The sequence below is a fragment of the Cetorhinus maximus genome, chromosome 22, assembly GCF_964194155.1.
Source record: "Cetorhinus maximus chromosome 22, sCetMax3.hap1.1, whole genome shotgun sequence".
Classification (NCBI taxonomy): domain Eukaryota; kingdom Metazoa; phylum Chordata; class Chondrichthyes; order Lamniformes; family Cetorhinidae; genus Cetorhinus; species Cetorhinus maximus.
The window spans coordinates 51,125,154-51,139,926 of NC_135900.1; the positions used below are offsets into that span (position 1 = coordinate 51,125,154).

Sequence of the window (14,773 nt, forward strand, 5' to 3'; positions counted from 1 at the left end):
AAATAAATGCTTTCAATCGCTGTTTTTTCGTGAAATATTTTGCTGTTGCATACTTTCCCAACCTAGGTTTGTCTTCAACTCACTATTTCATTTATATTACATTTTTCCCATAAACTGAGAGTACTGAGCTACAACTATGACCTGATGACATCAAGGCTTAACACTGTTTCTTTTCCACAGCACAATAGGAGGCTATTTGATCCATTGTATCTTTGTCAGTTCTTTGTTAGAGCAATCCAAAACTAATTACACTATGCTGCCTCCTTTCCATAGCTCTGCATCTTTCTCTGCTTCAAATATTTATACAAATTTTTCTTAAATTTGCAACAGTATCCAACTCAATTACTTTCTGTGGCAAAGTATTTCATGCTCCATTAACATACTATATGCAGAAACTTCAACACCTTCCAAACCCTCCTCACACTTGTGACAATTATAAATGGAGAACCTCTCAACCAGGGAAAATTGCAATTTCCTATTAATTCCTTCATAATTTGAAAATCTTTATTAAATCTTATATTAGTCTCTGCTCCAAACTCTTCCTAGTAACTGTAATTCCTATCCCTGGCATAACCATAGTAAATTTACATTGATTGCTCTCTATGACTTCAATGTCCTCCCTATAGTGTGGCGTCCAAAGCTGCACACAGCAATCTAACTGTGGCCTAATCAATGTTTTGTAGAGGTTAGTCAAATTCTTTTCTCTTGCATCCTGTAACTCTTGCACTGTATAATGCAAGTCTTTATTTTTGCAACAAAAAAAAACTAAGAACTAAAACTAAAAAAGGGAGAAATTAAAATATGAGAGTAAACTAGGAAGAACTATAAAAACAGACTGCAAGAGCTTCTACAGGTATATAAAAAGGAAGAGAGTAGCTAATGCAATTGCTGGTCCCTTAGAGGATGAGACTGGGAATTAATAATGGAAAACAAGGAAATTACTCACAACATGCTTCTAAATCCAAAAGTGAAAGGAGACTCATGGTGGGCAGGAACAGATAAGCTCAGATGGACAACTGGAAGAGGATCCCAGTAGGCAGCATTGAAAATGCTCAGGACATTGAGATGAGTGTGATGAAGTAAGGATCCACATGCATGGGAAAGTGCTTGCATGAGGCTCCGAAAGGCCCTGTCACACACACTCTTCTCCCTCCAGAATCACTTGCGGTGCAGCTACATGCAGCTGAACTGCTAGTGGGGCAGGGTGGGGGGAAGAGAATGCAGGGGGAGGAATCTTGAGGCTTGTAAATGAAGCTGAAAGACACCATTACACATTATTCATTTTCAGATTATAAAGTGACAAAATGTGTTCACCTGTGAAACAAATTGTGATCCGAATTTCTTAACTTTTCTAGGTCTAACACTTATAGGTGCTGCCCTGACACCTGCAACAGGGGTTGCAATGGTTGGCCCTGTTGTCTCTGATGACTTGGGCATGGGTCCTCCTGAGAACCAAGGCTTTGGTGCCCCCAAATTGTTTGGCTGTCCTCCTGTAGGTCAGCTGCTCCCTCTGCGGTGACAGAGGATAAGGTTGAGGGGGGGGGGTCACATGCAAAGGCGACTCTGAGGGAGCAGATAGCCTCTGAAATTCCTCAGTGAATGACCCAGGGGTGTCCAGCTGCCGCTCCTCCCTTTGGGTGCCCGAGGGCCCGGCCTAACACCTTGAGGGGAAGGAGCACCTGGAGGGATGTCAAGTTGCCCCGTTTCCCTCTCGCAGTGCCATTGCAGGAACTCACCCATGACTATCGCAATGGAGTACAGATCTGCACGCATCTCTGAGTTCTGCTGGACCAGGGTCTCCATGGCACCAGCCATCCTTCCCATGGAGACGTCCATACGGGCAAATGTGGGCACCACTTCATTAGAGAGCAGGCGGATGCACTCCTCTGGCTCCTGTGCCACTCTGTTGAGGGCTTCCAACAGCTCTGCATGATGTTCCTCACCCTCTGCTGACTTTCCACAATAGTTGGAAGGCCGAGTCCAGAGGCTCGTGTGACCTGGACCTCACAGATGCCTCTTCTCCAGCAGTCCTCCAAGGGCCAGGGAGCTCTGCTGAACCTGCGTCCTTCTGCTGCGGACATGTGTATGTGCACAGATTCTGATTCTGAGCCTGCTGTAGATCTAGGTCCCACCGAGGTGTGATTCTCTGCGCTGGTGCAGGGTGTGGATAAGCACTGTGACTGATCTTCCAGGCTGCTTGTTTCCAGCTCTTCAATGGAGGTGTCCTCTTGCTGGAGGCGAGGACCTGGATGGAGCTGAGGGACTGGCTGGCTGAGGGTATCGGTCGCTTGGCAGAGCTCCCTGTGAATCATAGTAGAGACAAGTATTGCATGTCGGCAGAGTCAAAAGCAGGAGAGACAGCACTCACAGTTGTGTTGAGAGAGGGATGATGAGGTGCAGGATCCTGGATTGGGTGTTTGCCGCCAACCTCACCGTCGCCCTATGCATGGTCCACGTCCTCAACAGTCAGAGCGATGACACGCTCCTCAAAGTGAGTGAGGGGCCTAATGTGCACCACTCCACCCCTGGTCTAGGACCTCTCCCTGCTGTTGTGGGCAGGCTTCTCCTGCAGGAAAATAGATGGAGAAAGTGTGAACAGGACATATGGTACTGCATGGAATGTTTGTGTGTTTGTGGATCCATGGACAAGCTGAGGACGTGAGGTCAAGAGGAATATGAGCCTGATGGAGATGTGAGGGTGTGTGTGTGTGTGTTAAGAGTTAGTAGTGTTATGTCTTGAGGTGTGAGATTCCTGTGGATGTGTGATGGGTTTGTGAGTGTGAGTTGAGAGTGATGAGAAGAGTGAATTACCCTGGTGGAACCATGAGATGAGACGATTCATCCTCTTGCACCACTAGATGGTTGTCCTCTTTTGCAAGGCATTGGCGCTGACCACCATTGCCACTGGCTCTCATGTTAGATTGGTGACCTTGCTTGCTGGTCTTCACCCAGAGCAGGGGTAGAGAACATCGCGGCAGGCCACCACTGCGCCCAAAAGGCGTTCCAGGGATGCGTCACTGAATCGGGGGGGTTGCAGTCTTCTTGCCTTTCAGGGCCATGTCTTCTATGCAGCAGTCCTGAGCTGGAAGCACTGAGAGGTGTGCGCACAGCTGCACTTTAAATATGGCGCCCGGTGTGAGGAAGGTGACAGCATGTTGGGCAAACAGGAATGCATGATTAATGAGGCAGGATTGGGATGATACAGCTTGAAAAGCCGTCATTGCGGCCGGCAGCTAAAATGTTCCTTTTCCCACCCGCTACCGCACTTAATGCAAATCTGGGACGATTCCATCGGTGTCTTTAACTGGAGGGTATTTGTTTTGCAGGAATGAAACATGAGAAATTTTTTTCTGAAATTATTATGACAATGTAAAAACTAAAAATGTTTCATACTGTTACGAAAACTTTTCATTGACTTTTTAATATTTTTGTCATCTGAAGGCTAGCCAACCGCTTCAATTTAAAAGCAAACAATGGTCCAGCCTCTAGTGATCATCAATTATTCCTCTGGATTAATCACCAAATTCTTGACTACTAATGAAAAAGGAATACCAGGTATTCAATATCATCTTCTATGAGGCAGGCAACCCAGACTGGCTATCACGTCATCATAGACAGAGCGAATGTAAACTTAAGCTTAATGCCATATTTGACTGTCTCCTTCCTGTCTCCAATAATTTTATGCTGCCATTGACAAATGTCGACAGATTCTTGGAATCCCACAAGCAAACATAAAAATGAAAGAAAACAGACTTTTTCCTTAGTACCTGAAACACCAGACAGTTTCTTCCTTTCAGCAGAATGCCAATTTTCTCAAGCTCATTTGTGTATTCCACACGACTGATAGCTCGATCGTTTAATCGAAACTCTGAAGAATTCCCTGACAAAGACAATATTGGAAAAAAATTGAGTCATCCACTTAGTTTTCTTAAATATATTTTGCTTATCTGCCTGCCATACAAAGAAACCCAAAGATAGCTTTTCCATCTGCTTTATTTCACTCCTTGCTTGAAAGTGGCAACCGTGACACTGACACACATTTCCAAACTGGTTGCCTACTCATTGTGTAAAAGCAGGAAATTCCATGTCAGCAGGCTATTTCACCATGGGAGCAGATATCTGAACCTGATCCTGTCTTCTGCAAGCATTCCTAGCACAGGTTTAATAGTAACCGGAAGCAGGAACCTAGGACAATTTCTAATGCGACTATATTGGTTCCACTATTATCCAAGCTGAGAATGTAGGCACATTATGTATTTTGGTGAAAAATCAAATAACAGTTTACAGAAACAAAAAGAAGATTATGCTCTGTTGTAAGAAACGGGTTAACTGAATTGTTTTGCAGTTTCTTTGTACTATATTTTGGCTTTACCTGTTATAAATTACAATGTTCAGTTTACTCTACTGGAATTAAAAACTTTACCAACCAGAGGCCATCTATAGCTGATAAGTAATCCAGTAGAGGCCAAAAAAAGGTTGGGCTGTATTTTCACGAATGAGGTGGGAAGGTTGAGTCAAGAAACATGCCCCTGCATGTTTCAGTGGTGACTTGTTCTCAACAGCACTATAGCTATGAGCCATTCTGAGGGATGAGTAAGTGTCTTGGGCACACACCCCTCTCGTGTTCAGGAACAGCATGCAACCCCAGGCTCCACAGATGCTGTGTCTGCTGGAAAGTGCAAACCAGAGGCCTGTCCTGTGGGTTGGGGGTAGCACTCACCTTTACAGAACATATGAGGTCACTGCACCTTTTGCAGCACTGAATCCAGAATCTTCTGTTGACACTTCTGTCACTGACAGTGGCTCCCATCTCAAACCAGGCCTGCTTTGTCTGTATGGGGGGCCACCTCCTGCCACCCTCCAGGAAGAAAACCTTCCTCCTCTCCCTCATGGTCTCCAGCATCACTTCAAAGTCAAGGTCTTAGAACCAAGGTGCTATTCTACCCCATGTGCCAGGCCTTCAGCTTTCCAGTGCCATCATGGGACACTGCAGTCCAGGCCTGGGCTCAACGACAATATGCTGATTGCTCTTTCAATATGTGGATAGCAGCCACAGTAATGGCTGCAGTGGAGAGTTTAAATCAGGCCCTAACATCTGGCAAGGCTCTGTTCCTGCAGCTGCTAATTGGCTGCCAAACATTACTCCAAACCAATTAAAATGTCCCTATAAAAATCATGAGTTTAATCTGCTACACCACCAGCCCCCCCACTACCCCAGGAGCACAATCAGGAGCTGGAAACAGTTCCGACATCAGTCTCCCACCCCCAACGGAAAGGGCAGAATCGTCCCAGATTTGCACTAAGAGCGTTAATGGGCAGGTAAAACGACATTTAATTCACCGGCTGTGATGGGTGGGTTTTCACACCATATCGTTCCCAAACCCACCACATTATTTATGCACTCCCGGGAAACACAACGTTTCCATGGCAGTCGGGCTCTCATTCGCCTGCCTGGCCACCACCAGCCGCTGCATCACGCAGGGTGCCATATTTAAAGTCCAGCCACAAATCTCAGTGCTTCCAGACCACCGCTGCTGCACCGAAAACATGGCTCTGAAACTGAAAAAGACTGCAGCCCCCAGGTTCAGTGATGCGTCCCTCAAGCGCCTTTTGGACGTCGTGGAGGCCCACCGGGATGTCCTCTACCCCCCACTCTAGCAGCAATAGCACTAACCTGACTTAGGAGGCGGTGGCAGTGGTGGTCAGCACCAATGCGCTTCAAAAGAGGACAGTCACACCCAATGCTGTAAGAGGATGAATGATCTCTGTTTCACCAAGATAAGTCACTCTTCTCATCACTCTCAACTCTCACAATCACAAACCCATCACACATCCACAGAGCCCTCACTCAATGCCGGTTCAAGGGACATCACCATTCACACTCTCACACTCACCGTCATTGTCCTCATCCCGTCCATGGGACCAATCCCCACCCACATAGGCCAGGCATACTTATCACCTGGCTTGGCACGTGTCCCGCTTACACCTTCTCCATATCAATTCATGCAGGACAAGCTGGCACACAAAGGAGAGATCGAAGACCGGTGGCAGAATGCCCGAAATCAAGGCCTTCACGTACTTTGAAAACAGAGCTATTTAACTGGCCGGTGAAGATCTGGACCGGTACTATGCTGATGGTGAGGTCGGCGGGGCTCTACCAAGTGAGGGTCCAGCAGTACATCATTCATCAGAAAACCATACTGAGTGATGTGTCCTGTTTCACAGGCCACTAGCATATACTAATTCCTTGCTTTCACAGGCATATCTGCCAAACAGTGACAGAGTTCATGACCCAGGGCCTGCAATCAAGCCTCGAAGAAACCTCTGAAGAGGAATCTGGAGGCACCCTCCCTGAAGTCCCGTCACAGCGCTCACCCACACCTCCACCTGCGCAGAGACAAACATTTTGGTGGGACCAAGCTTTATAATAGCCCCAGGATCACAATTTGGTGAGAACATTGCACCATCCAATCCACAGCAGGTGGATGCAGGGACTTCCCAGGTTTCTGACACTCGGAGGACTGCTGGAGGCCAGAACGTTGCTGGGTCTGAGTGCACTCGGTCATGACACAGTTGCTGGAGCTGCAGAGGCAGGCTCGGGAATATCAGGAAGGGATGCACGCTGCACTCCTCAGATTGCAAGGCGTGATGGAGGAGTCCATCCGCTTTCACTCTGAGGTGATACCGCCTGCATCCCAATGCACCGAGGTCAACACTGGTAGGATGGCGGCTACTGTGGAGACCTTGGACCAGGACTTCGCTCCTGCACTGCTGCGCGGGATCAACTCCATCGCTGATGCCATAGTTGGCCTCCAACAGTGTGTACACAAGAGGGGTGCTGGGCAGCTTGACCTCAATCCAGCCACCTCTTCCCCTCAAGGATTCAGCCTGGGGCTCCTGGGCACCCATAGGGAGGGGGATCAGCAGGTGCACACTCCGGGTCCATCCATCCAATTGACTCCGAGTGTCCAGACATCCGCTTCCCTCTTCCTGTGACCTCAGCAGCTCCAGCTCCACAGGCTGAGGAGGGTACCACTGCCACACATTAGGACCCTGAAAGCAGGCCAGAGCCCTCCAAGTCTCGGCCCTCCAGAGGACGCCGCCAAGGTCATCATAGACAGGGCACCGTAGTCAGCAGGCTGCCTCTACCTCCACTGTGGATGTCCGGGGAGCGGCAGGGTTAGGAAAGTTAAGGTGAATTAGCTGCACAGTTTGGGCATGGGCCTTAATCACTTGTACATACTGTTCACTATTGTCAATAAACTCCCATGAATGTCTCCCTGCCTATGGCTCCTTGTTCTGATGAGCAGTGTTCTTGCCACTCAGATGTGAAACCTTTCTGCACAAGATAAATGCCTGCACCTTAGCGGTGCTTATCGTTGCTAACAGAATGTAGTGGGTAGGCGCCAGAGTTCTTTCATTCTCTCAGTGTGCTCTCAGCACCTTTAAGGATGAGCTGGCTCCATCTCTTCAGCATCTGTGACCACTGATGCTGTGCTCCTGAAGGGCTCAGGTGTTGAAGGTGGACAAAGGGTCAGATACTTTTAACGTTTCATGGCCCTCATCACAGAGCGCAAGCGATCTGCCCTCAGCCAGACAGGAGTCAGACATTCTCAGAGGCTATGTAAAGATCTATGGAGTGTCCTCACTGCACGTCGTCATCATCCTCCTGCAATCAAGCAACTATTAGGGCCTCCACTGCACCTCCATGACAGGAGCATTCTTACAAAGGGTATTCGCGCAGCCATAAGCCAGAGTGGAGTCAAATGTTCACAGATGTGATGTTAGGATCTATTGGGTCACCTCACTGCATGTCATCATCAACCTCCACAAATCTAGAAGCTATGAGGCCCTCCCGAGCGCCTGCCTCATTTGGCCAGTGCAATGGCCTCATCCCTGTCATCGTCGCCTCCGAGGCCCTCCTCACTCTCATCCCCGTCGGCATCCTCATTGGAGGAACAAGCAGCTCCTCCAACTCCTCCTCAGCCAGTTTGTCTCCCCGTTGGAGCTCCAAGTTGTAAAGTGCACAGCAGACGACAACAATGTGTGGCACCCTCTGCAGACTGTATTACAGGGCTCCACCAGACCGGCCCAGGCACCGGAACCTCATCTTCAGCATCCCGATGGCCTGCTCCACCAAGTTGTGAACTGCAGCATGAGCCTCATTATACCTTTGCTCTGCTGCAGTCTGAGGCCATCGCATGGGTGTCATCCGCCACGGCCTCTGCAGGTAGCCATCCCTGCAGCTTCTGTGGAGCCTGGAAGATTCCAGGGATCTGTGACCGACTGAGGATGTAGGCGTCGTGCACACTCCTTAGAAACCATGCGCACATCTGCAGGATGGTTTCTGGTGGTCACACACCAGCTGTACATTCAGAAAATGGAACCCCTTGCGGTTGATGTAGTCCACCATGTGTTGCGACGGAGATCTGAGCGACAGAAATGCAGTTTATTGCACCCTGCACCTGTGGGAAATCCAAGGTCTGGGCGAATCCAATTGACTGTTCTGGTCCTGGATAAAATGCACAAAGTTGTGTGCCCTTGCAAAGATGGCATCTGTGACCTCATGGATGCATTTGTGGGTGGAGGCTTGTGAGATCCCACTGAGGTTACCTGTGGAGCCCTGAAAGGAGCCACTGGCATAGAAATTGAGTGCCACGGTCACTTTCTTGGCCACTGGCAGTGGATGCATTCCATGTCCCCATGGCACCAAATCCTGCAGTAGCTGGCAGATGTGACCAACCAGTTCCCCAGACATGTGCAGCCTTTGGTGACGCTGGTCCTCGGTCCTCTGCAGGAATGACACCCTGGGTGTTGCTAGGCGCTGACCAGCGACAACTCGCTGTGGCTCTTGGGCGGTGTGTGCGGGGTCCCAGACGCCACTTCTTCCTGAGGTTGGTGCAACAGCGTCTGTGCAGCCAGGAGCCTCAGTCGCTCTCTCCTCTGTTGCCTTCGCTCTCTCCTCTGTTACCTTCGCTCTCTGTAGGCCTTCAGGGATACAGCTAGTTGACCAGGCTCCATGGTTCTGATGTAGTCCTCCTGAAAGATGGAAAAGAGAGACACATGGTTGGCGGTGGGTGTACTAAGAACCTGTCCTGGTTAATTGTGAAGGCTCCTTAACGTATCCTAGAGAGTGCTGGACACCACTTGGATGGCCAGAGATTAGTGCGCCGCATGGCTGCCCGAAACCCCATCACCTGCATCCCAGTTCACCCAACCGATTGGCGGCAGATTTGCCCATTGGACTGCATGCTGTGCTCTCAGCTCAGGCGCAGGCATTCTCCTAACCCATGCTGCAAGGCTGCACTGTTAGCTTGAACCATGGGGGAGACAGGTCCAAACCAGGATGTTGACATTGCAAGGGGCTGTGATCGCCTCTAGCAGTGACTGCTCCATGGCCAGCTTTAGTGAGGAGATTGTACAACGTGTAAAGTCATCCAACTGTTCTGCTGTCTACTAAAATGCTCATGACTTTGCCATCTGTAGGGGGTGGGGGGGAAATGAAAAGCTTTGGAGTGCTTGATGGCACTTTGATGCCTCTGCATTGTTTGAGTGAGCAAATAAGCTAGAAGCTTGACTCCAATCATATCAATGTAGCTGCGCCTTAACTGTCTGAGTTGCAGAGGAACGGTCTTTATACAGGTTTCCATAATGCGTGGATACTTTTCTCGCCCAGCCTACCCCTACCCCAAATCCCAAATGCTTGTGCGCTATATTTAACAGCAGGCCCTTGCGCCTGCACTCCCCCCCTCCCCCAACAATCGCCTCAACAGCAGGGCTGCGCTTGCCCCCCACACCCTCACAAGTTGCAACAGCAGGGCTGCCCTTAACCACGGCCCTCCAGCATCCCTCAAGCTTGAAGTCCAACAGGCGACCCAAGCAAGCGCTGCACAACGTTACTGTGTACTCATTTCCGAGTTCTCCTCAAAGTGCAAGCCACCAAATGCACATCACTTATGTGCTGTTGTGAAACAGCTCGGCGTGCTTTCCCGCCAACGTGGATGGACGATCCAGTGGGGGTGGAACAATTCTGGCGTGCAGTCCTGATAATGATACACTGATGTATTGCAATGAGGTTCCCGACGCCCGATGGCAGGAAACGTGGCCCGTTGGCGGGCTGAGCGGACGATCGTGAACTTGTTTCACGCCATCGTAAGACCGACCGTGTCATATTATCTGCTCACGCCACCAAACATGCCCAATGCCGGCGGGCACGGAAAATTCTGCGCAAGAGGAGTAAGTAAGAGCGCCCATCTTGTAACATAAAGGTCAAAATATTCCATGCCTTTTCATTCCAGATTTTCAGCAGCTCCTTTTTCATTCTCATTAACTCCATTATTAGGTGATGCAGTCATTAGCTTCCTTGTTTGTGGCACATTTTTTCAAGATTTCCTTCTTTAGATGGATAAGATGGCACAAAAAATTTCAGCTTTTCTTGCGCTTAATATTTGTAGTACAGGACGAAGTCCACCCCAACAACAAAACATGGCCATGAGAGATTATGTAGCTTATACATGAAAAGGAGGCAAGATCTCACCATCCATGAGGTAAGGTTGCCTGCCCTGCCATCTGAAAATTCTCTGTTCATCACCTAAACATAACTCCCAATTTATAACAATAAACTAAGATTCATCTCAAATTCCAACCATTTGACGTAATGAAACAGAAGTCAGAAAGGCATAAGAACCAGTTTAGGTAAATAAGTACAAGACTAAATAAATGAATCTGAATGATTTATCATTTCTCTTCTCATTTCTCCTTGTCTCCCCAGTCCACACCCACCACGACCATGACAGGAAATTAAAATGTGACAAATCTTCTTTCCACTGGCTGCTGCCCTTGTTCTCGGCACAGGCTGCTCCTCCAGGCCTGCTCCTGGCCTTGTTTCTGACCATCTCTTCCATCCTTTTTCTGTTTTTTCTCCTAGGCCTCGTCGTGAAGGATGTCAAAAGTTCCAGTCTAATGGGTCATTGTCTAAGATGACTGCTCCAGCTCCTCCAATGACAGGTTCCTTCCCTCCTTCTCTTGCTGCTCCTCCAATCATAGATTCTGTCTCTGGAGGAGCAGCAGCACGAGAGGGACAGAATCTGTGACTGGAGAGCACACTTGCTCGCTGCTTCTCCAATTAAACTGCATATTGTTTTCCCACTCCCTGTGCCTTGAATTATTCAGCCCTGGACCAGAGAAGCCATAACATATGACAATATTGTAAGGGAGTGACTTTTCTTGAATTTGCCATCCCCGTCTTTACTTTTTGCAGGCTATTGGTGGCATTTTGGGGGCGATTTCACCCACTGCCCACTTGTATTTTGAATCCTGGTTTTGATGTATATTGTTTTTACTTGTAATTCATTTTCTGCCCTTTGTGCTGTTCTTCTGCAGCAATCTTTACATGTCAAAGATAATGACAAGGAGCCCTACTAACAAATTATTGCTATTTAGAAGGAACATGCTAATGCAAAGCACTATCTCTCCAATAACATTTTTACTGCAACTGATTTAATGACATCATTGGTCTAATTACTTAATTACAATTGTCAACTAATAGATGCACTACGAATACAATGACAGTCAGTAAGTTATATAAAACCATCCAACCACCCCACCCGCCCTTCCCATTACCAATAATGACTCTGGAAAATGATAGCTCCTCTCCATTTTCTTTTTCATACAGCATGGTGACCCTTGCAGTAGATGACACAGGTTGCCCTATATGAGCACCATGAATCAGATCCTTGATGTGCTTCACTCTGAGATTCGCAGTTCTCTCACCCATCACAAAACTGATAGCATCCATTACATTAGATTTCCCTGTGAGTGAAAGCAAAAAACTATCTTGTAAATTATAGAAATATTCACATTAAAAGACAGGTATAAAGCACAAAAGCCATACTTCTCAGTGTAATATCTAATATACCATTATTTTTAAATCTTTAAAAGTAAACAACTGTGAAAGCAAGAAATTCAATACTCAATTACCGTTTCCCATTTAAAACAACATAAATGTTACATATTTGATACAAAGAATTGGATTGATATAGCCTTTCACAATCTTATGATGTCCCAAATTGTTAGGCACACTAGGAGGAGAGATTTTATTAAAGAATCCATTTTATGTTCAGGACTCATGGAGATTTTGCAGAATCTGTTGAAACAAGTGATACCTGTAGAATGTCAACAAATCAGGCAGAGAGTGCATTAAAGATTCACAAGAATGGTCCCAGAGATAGGGACCTTCAGTTATGAAGACAGATTGGAGAAGTTAGGACTGCTTTCTTTGGAGAAAAGAAGGCTGAGAGGAGATTTGATAGAGGTATTCAAAATCATGAGACGTCTGGAGATGGTAGAAAAGGAGAAACTGTTCCATTCATGAAAGGATCGAGAACGAGAGGGCACAGATTTAAAGAAATTGGCAAAGGAAACAAAAGCGATATTAGAAAAAACTTTGTCGTGCAGCAAGTAGTTAGGGTTTGGAATGCACTGCCTGAGAGTGTGGTGGAAGGAGGTTCAATTGAAACATTCAAAAAGGAATTAGACAGTTATCTGAAAAGGAAGAATGTACAGAGTTATGGGGAGAGGGCAGGAGAATGACACTAAGTGAATTACTCATTTGGAGAACCGGTGCTGACACGATGGGCCAAATGGCCTCCTGCACTGTGATAATTCTATGATTCTGTGAAATGGGCAATGATGCATCCAATTTAAAGCAGTCATGTGTGAAGTGATGCTCTTTGAGAGGAACAACATGAACGGCGGTATAATCTAAATGATCCTACTTTGAGGAGTATGCAAGATCAGAGACACTGCAGGGTGCAGAGAGGCACTGGAGAGAGTCCAGAGAAGATTTACAAGGATGATATCAGAAGGAAAGGATTGACAGGCTGGAATTCCTCTCTCTTGAAAAAAGGCTGCGGTGTGAGTTAGTGGGGGTCTTTAAATTATGAAATATTTTGATAAAGTGGAGACAGGAAGAATGCTTCCTCTTGTGGGGAAGAGCATAACTAGAAGCTATAACATAAAATAGTTACCAAGAAATCCAATAGGGAATTCAGAAGAAACTTCTTCATCCAAAGAGTGGTGTGAATATGGAACTCACTACTACAGGGAGCAGTTTATGCAAATAGTATAGATGCATTTAAGGGGAAACTAAACAAGCATATGAGGGAAAGGGGAATAGAGGTTAATGTGGTAGATTTAGGTGAGAAAAGATGGGAGGAGCTTTGAGTGGAGGATAAACATGGATTGATTGAATTGAATGGCCTGTTTCTGTGCGTATATTCTATGTAATCCTAAGAAATCTTCAAAGGTGGCAAGACATGTTGATAAAACAGTTAAGGAAGCATATGAAAGCTTAGCTTTTTAAATAGGGGCGTTGAATACAAAACAAGGAAGTCATTCTAACCTTTACAAATCAGTGGTGGGCACAAACTGAGGTATTGTGCATAATTCTGAGCATCACACTTTAGGAAGGGTGTCAAGACCTTGGAAAATTTATGGAGGAAGTTTACCAGAATTATATCAGGGTGAGGGACTGTGGAAAGATTGGGGAAGTTGGGATTGTTCTAATTAGAGCTAATAGAGGAGACATAATAGAGGTATTCAACATTTTAATAGGTTTTGATAGAGCAGGTAGAAATTGATTCCTCTGCGAGTGGGTCCGTGTCCAAATGTCATAGGTTTAAAACGAAAGTCAAAATAACGAGAAAGAAAACAAGGTTACATTTATTCACACAAAGGTTGTGATTATCAGGAATGCAATAACTGAAAATTTGAGGAAACTGATTCCATAGGAACTTTCAAAAGCAATTCGACATGTACCCGAAGGGTTTGCAGCGTTGAGGAATAACCTGGGGTGTGGGACTAAATTAGACAGGATTATAAGGAAGGGTGTGTTGCTGGGTGTAAGCGCCCTTCTCCCGGACAATGAGGGATGGTTTTCCTGACCTGATCCATTTGGGCCGATGATACAGTTAAAACGCATGAAGGGCCCGATCAACTGCCGACCCCGCCATGACTTGAAATCTTCCACTTCAACTAACTGCAAAGTTCCCATTTCGAAAGCCTGGTGTTTGGGATGTGGCTGTTATTCTTATATAATCTGCAACTGCAACTCAGGTTCCGTCAAAAGACCCGAATTTTCTCCTGCGCGCGACTCCTGCAGACGACGCCGCACTACAACACTAGGTTCCCGCCAGTCGTAAATATCGCGAGATTTAGAGACGTATCGCGAGAACCTCCGGGATCTCGTGTCTGTTGCCTGGTCGCTTAGCAACTGTTTTATTTCTCCTCAACTCATACTGTTGCATACATTAAGTTATCTGTAACTGGTTTGTTTGCTTTTCAAGATATTTTCTTCTTGTTTCATATAGAATTAAATAGCCGTCTGTTCGCTTTAAGCTTGTGAGAAGGAACAAAACATACTCTGAAAGATGCACAAACTGGATGGTCCGGTTGATTTGAAAGAAGCTGCTATTATAGCGGGGCGAAGAGACTTGGAATTGCAGAGGCAGAACAGGATTTTTAATACCAGGCTCAGAACAATTGGGGTAAGTGTGTAAAACAAAAACAGAAATACCTGGAAAAACTCAGCAAGTCTGGCAGCATCGGCGAAGAAGAACAAAGTTGACGTTTCGAGTCCTCATGACCCTTCAACAGAACTAAGTAAAAATAGGAGAGGGGTGAAATATAAGCTGGTTTAAGGTGGGGGGGGGGGGGAGGTGTCCACTTCGAAACGTCAACTTTGTTGTTCTCTGCCGATGCTGCCAGACCTGCT

The 14,773-nt window shown here is 46.7% G+C and overlaps 2 protein-coding genes across 6 annotated transcripts in view; one reads left to right on the top strand and one right to left on the bottom strand.

Moving 5' to 3' along the window:
* The window catches only part of LOC144696692 (structural maintenance of chromosomes protein 1B-like), a 192,888-nt gene extending 178,833 nt beyond the window's left edge, over positions 1 to 14,055 (bottom strand). For all 5 annotated transcript variants that reach the window (XM_078568295.1, XM_078568300.1, XM_078568296.1 and 2 more), the window contains exons 1-3: positions 13,945 to 14,055; positions 11,623 to 11,811; positions 3,768 to 3,880 (exon numbers count right to left, since the gene is read on the bottom strand). In XM_078568295.1, the coding sequence (XP_078424421.1) occupies positions 3,768 to 3,880; positions 11,623 to 11,811; positions 13,945 to 14,053 (411 nt within the window). In that variant the 5' untranslated portion in view covers positions 14,054 to 14,055. The remainder of the gene's footprint in view (positions 1 to 3,767; positions 3,881 to 11,622; positions 11,812 to 13,944) is intronic.
* A 230-nt stretch (positions 14,056 to 14,285) lies between these two features.
* The window catches only part of LOC144696693 (RIB43A-like with coiled-coils protein 2), a 44,334-nt gene continuing 43,846 nt past the window's right edge, over positions 14,286 to 14,773 (top strand). The window contains exon 1 of the mRNA XM_078568301.1: positions 14,286 to 14,546. Coding sequence (XP_078424427.1) covers positions 14,430 to 14,546 — 117 coding nt within the window. The 5' untranslated portion in view covers positions 14,286 to 14,429. The remainder of the gene's footprint in view (positions 14,547 to 14,773) is intronic.